Source organism: Opisthorchis viverrini, assembly GCF_000715545.1.
Source record: "Opisthorchis viverrini unplaced genomic scaffold opera_v5_145, whole genome shotgun sequence".
Lineage (NCBI taxonomy): Eukaryota > Metazoa > Platyhelminthes > Trematoda > Opisthorchiida > Opisthorchiidae > Opisthorchis > Opisthorchis viverrini.
The window spans coordinates 358,773-363,682 of NW_008751802.1; the positions used below are offsets into that span (position 1 = coordinate 358,773).

The 4,910-nt window shown below is 43.7% G+C and overlaps 1 protein-coding gene across 1 annotated transcript in view; it reads left to right on the forward strand.

Moving 5' to 3' along the window:
* The window catches only part of T265_14123 (hypothetical protein), a gene marked incomplete at both ends in the record, with an annotated part of 20,943 nt that extends 16,584 nt beyond the window's left edge, over positions 1–4,359 (forward strand). The window contains 3 exons of the mRNA XM_009172141.1: positions 342–432; positions 1,331–1,436; positions 3,813–4,359. Coding sequence (XP_009170405.1) covers positions 342–432; positions 1,331–1,436; positions 3,813–4,266 — 651 coding nt within the window. The remainder of the gene's footprint in view (positions 1–341; positions 433–1,330; positions 1,437–3,812) is intronic.
* Positions 4,360–4,910: the final 551 nt, after the last annotated feature.

A 4,910-nucleotide genomic window follows, 5' to 3' on the forward strand; every position in this document is an offset into this window, starting at 1 on the left:
TATATTCCCATTTGAATGGATGTGGTCGATGAGTACTTCGGGTAATATTTATTATCACAATGTCCATTTAATTTTCTCGTGGCCTATTTATCTGTTTTTTCTCGATTCCTTGCATCTTTGTAAGTGTTTAGAGCTGCCACTTATCAGATCAAAGTATGTTTGCCACATTCGTTGTCTAGCTTCAAAGTAATGGGCTTAAGGTTGTTAGAAGGACGGTGTAGTCGTTGAATTTTATCGTTGGGCACTTATCTTTCCGGGTGACTTAACTTTCTATCCGTTTCGCTCCTTAATTGGTTTTGACCTTTGCTCTCGTTCCTTCACGCTCTTCTCTTTCACGCCAGCATTGCAATATGGAACTTGAGACTCCTGGAAAGTATCAACAACATCGTAAAAATGTCCATCGTCCATATAGGCTAATGTGTCCTGAATGTGGTGAGTTGTGCATAGTTTCGTATTTATGTGATTTCGCTACTTTCTTCCTGTAAGGAACCTGCGTTGCAACAAAGCACTTTGGTCTTCTTTTAATTCGTGCTGCTTGGTTATTCCTAATTGAGTTAACCAAATGAGCAATACGGTTGTTTACAAAGCCCCCCCCCGGCCCTACTGTTTCGCTCGGATCAAGCCAAGTGCTTTGTCCCAATCAGGGGAAACCGGCCTGCATGTTCTTAAGTTTCAAAATTCCATTAGAAATATTCTGAAAATCATGGGATTTTATTTTGCTAGCGGACTTTTCAAGATTCTTCATAACTCCAGTCAATCCTGATGCGGCTGATTTTCTGTTTCCTGAATGCTGGGAATATTATCCTAGAATGTCAGAAGGTAAACAGCAACTTCACCAAAGTCACACCAAAAGCCTACCGAATCTCCGGATCACTATAGCCATTGTTTAGGAGTCTAATTATCCAATTCAGATGACGATGCTAGAAAGTTCAGGCTTGTTCTAGAAAACACCCGAAGTCAATCGAACCGCCCGAATTCGGGGTCAAAAGTAAGTTTCAAATATTCCCATGTTCCTCATGAGTTTCGTGCTTAATTCCAGACAGGTCTGGAAACAATCCGACACCAACTGGATGGATCCAAAGATAAACTTCAACTTCTAATACCACTATGTTCGTGTTCATTTTTCTGTGCCGGTCTGTTCGTGATAAAACTTCCTGGTTAGAAAATTCTTCGTCATTGGGGTACTGGAATCAGCACTGCACTTAGTTACGGCTCTGATAAAGGACAGCTTGTCGCCCATTTCAGCTCCCATTTAACTGGGGCGGCTTGCTTAAGGTCGCTATCGCCATTTTGTATTGCCTTTCCATTTCTTTGCTTTCGCCTTTTACAGGTGTCTCGTTCAGTACAAAAGGAAACCTTACAAAACATTTTCTGAGTCTTCACAATCAAGCAACGTCATCCCAATGTGCCCTGTGTAAAAAGCAGTTTTTAAACAGGTGGGTTCATTATCTCATAGTTTCAAAAGTTATACGGTGTTTTTTTGTTTTCTGGTCTAATCATAAGTCAATGGAAACAGCAGATTACCGGTGCGTTCATAAGAGAGTAGCAGTCAGCCAAATCCTGGACGCGACTTGTGGTGAAACTGACGTGGTCGGACAAATAAAATTATTTATTATTCAGTCTGAACTGTGCAAAGTTGGTCTCAGAATTACTTCTCGGTGCCTCAAACGGTGAGGGTTTCAATCGAACAACTCAGTTATGGCCTGGTTCCCATATACACACCTATTGTGTCGCGAGGTACATCTGCGAACCTGAATATTTGGCTCGAGTGCAGTGGAGTTTGATCTTCTTATGGGAGCCTTACTAAAGTGAGTTCGGGAATTTGTCTCACGTTGAAGACCTGAGACTATCTCCATGGAAATCTGGTGTTCGGCACAACCTCTTGCGGCTAGGAGACCATCCCTTATTTGTTGTAAGGTTTGTATTCACATCATTATCCACCGAGCAGAACTCCCATGTCCGGACGCAACTGAAATCATCCCCTCGAATAGGGTCACCCGCCTCAAGGGGTCACTTTATTCCGGACTCGCGAACTTTCCCATTGGGTTGTTGGGGAAAATGATAACCCTGTCAAGAGAAATGAATCCGAAAATCTCAGGAGTTTTAAACCAACTGCCATCCAACAGGGGCCACTTTTTTCACAAATCGGGAAGTGCGAGTGCTGTTAGCATGGAAACTAATTCCCATTTCAAAATGATCAGCTCAGCTGTTCAAAAGCTAAGTTTAGCTCTACTGGTTATATTCAGTACATATTTCTGGTGCTGCCTAGCTCTCGTGTAGAGGATTGGTCTTATAGTCTGTAGCCCACTCAAGAATGCATGTCTGATCTAAGGGAAATTCAGTTGTCACAAACCAGGGATTTTATCTATCTCCAGGATGATCTCTTTGAGAAGACCACTTTAACTAGGTCCCGCACTTGGCCAGAATTGGTTGGAACTCGTGTGTTTTGGTTGGTTTACCAACCAGACCTCACACTTTGTGGGTGCAAAGCGCATACCAAGGACGGAATGACTTTGGTCGGTTCATCCAAGAACACCTGCTCGTTCTCCTTCTCTTTGAACATGAGAAAGATGTCGTCTGCATATTCCAGATCGACAAGGTTTTCTTCACAGGCTATTTGAACACCGGGGTTTTGAAGGCCGTCCAGCGTTCGTCTCATTATTTCATCAATCACGAAGTTAAAAAGGAATGGAGAGAGTGGGCATCCCTGACGGACACCGCTTTGCGTACGGAGGCTTTTGGAAGGCTCTCCGTACACTCTCACTGGGAGTTGAACGGAATTCGTTTTCTCTGCCCACGTTTAACAACTTACTTTATAAGCTGTAGTTCTAAAATGACCAACAGTGGTCAGATACATCGAGAGTTAGCGAGTTGATTATACTCGTTTGACTTTTAGACGGTGTTCAAAATTTTCTACCCTTCGTGTTGCCATATTGTTTCGTGTTTTGCCCTCGTAAACATGTACGGGTACAAAATTCCAATCTCTGTCGAAATTTCACTCATCTTATGGTTCACTGGCCTCAAATGTTTCCGTGTTAGCCCTGAACAAGCACGGTGATATTCTGTTATCCTGGAGAAAAGACATTTACGTACAACAACACCAGCGACATTGGAAGCAACACCAGCTGGTGCTTAACTCTCGTACAGGAAGGCTAAGTTATCTAGACAAACGCCTACTGCAAACACCCGAGACCACATCTGACAATGCCTCCAGCCGATCGCCTCCCGGGTAGTGAGGAACACGTCCTTGAGGGAAAGCAACGTCGGCAACACTCATGCTTTTTGTAATTTCCTTCGTTCTCCTCTGTTGTCATACTTCGCCAAGCGCCTGGTTTGCAGGACTCTGAAATTAGCGTGGAAAACTTCGCTGTTCTCGCTAGACTATAACTCGGCTTGCATAGCATGTGGTCACACCACCATTGCCTGGTGTGGAATGAAGCGCCCAATACCTTACCAAATAACCATTTTTGGTCATTTCATCACGAATTTGCTGGTGCCAATCTGCCATAACTAGGACCTGATGTAGTAGTAATGTGGGGCGTTGGTAATTAGCTTGGTACGTTGCGGTTCGAACCCGGATTCGGCCATTTTATATTGTAAAATGCCACGGCTAAAATCTGTACTGGCCTATTGTTCATCAGAACCTCCGTATATCTTTGCGAAATATTGGAAAATCAGTTTCAATGGGAGACAATCATGTGGCCATTTTGCCACTTCTACATGAAAGATGTAGATCTGTTTACCCTAATCAGACATTCAGAAAATGACCGTACACCTTAATCCACCGATGCTGGTTGCTAACTTTACTTCAGGTATAATCTTCAACGCCACATTCAACAAGCACACCCAAAGAAAATGCCTACTCCACAGTTCGGCACCAGTCCGACCGCATCGGCTAGCGTGGTGAATCCCTTCAGTGAAATCGACCACGTCGTCCCTAAACCCGATGTATCAACAGTTGATCACCTTAACGAAGGATCAGCCTTACGTTGTCTGCCGACGGCCTCAGACGTTCTGAAATCACGTGGCTTTTATCTATATCTCTCAGAGGCTGGTACAACTCGTTCGGCTCCTGATACACCACATCTCGAACTTTGCACCGACAATACGAATTCGACAAACCATCCGTCTCAGTCTGCTCTGGTTGCAGAAGTACATCTAACGCCCTGCGAACCATCCACCCCTGACGCTCAGTACGGTCTATTAGAGAGTGCCTGGCGTCAATCGATACGACTTCCCAATAACTTTTCTGGTCCAACACTGTGATAACTGCGACACACCCGGCTGATACTTGTTTGTTACTTTAGTGCGCTTTGATAAACTTTTATGCTGTGGAATATCGAGAATATACTTTGCCTTCCAGCACTGTCGTCCTTCGTATACCCCGTTTTGGATATGACACGTTCTATCTCATGAAATCTTGGCATGTGATTATGTTTATCTATCAAGTCCGGTTCCGTCTATTTTACACGAACATTCATATGGAGAGAATTTCGCGTAATTAGTAGTACCCAGCCAGACACTATTCACAAGCTAGCCGCAACAGTCCTTGGACGTTCTGTGTGATTTAAGCCATCATCTGTTGTTTCTTCTAGATGAGACAACGTTTTCGATAGCTCACAGTCAATTGTGTACTTCTAAGTTCATCAGGCTTCTTTTGTATGCTACGACTTTCCAAAGGGTGGCCAATTTGTGCGTCCCCTTAGATGTTCTATGTTTCTTGATTTCCGATCACTCACTGAGACTATCGGTACATAAGCTGATAAACAGAACTTTTTAAGTATATCTATGCTCAAGAAGTTACGCGGGTTTCATCCTGAGGAGACGGTGAGACCATCATTGTGCTCTTCTGTCTCTCTCTCTTCGCTATTTATGCCTCTTTGTGCGGAAAACAGCACAGTTCAATAAGC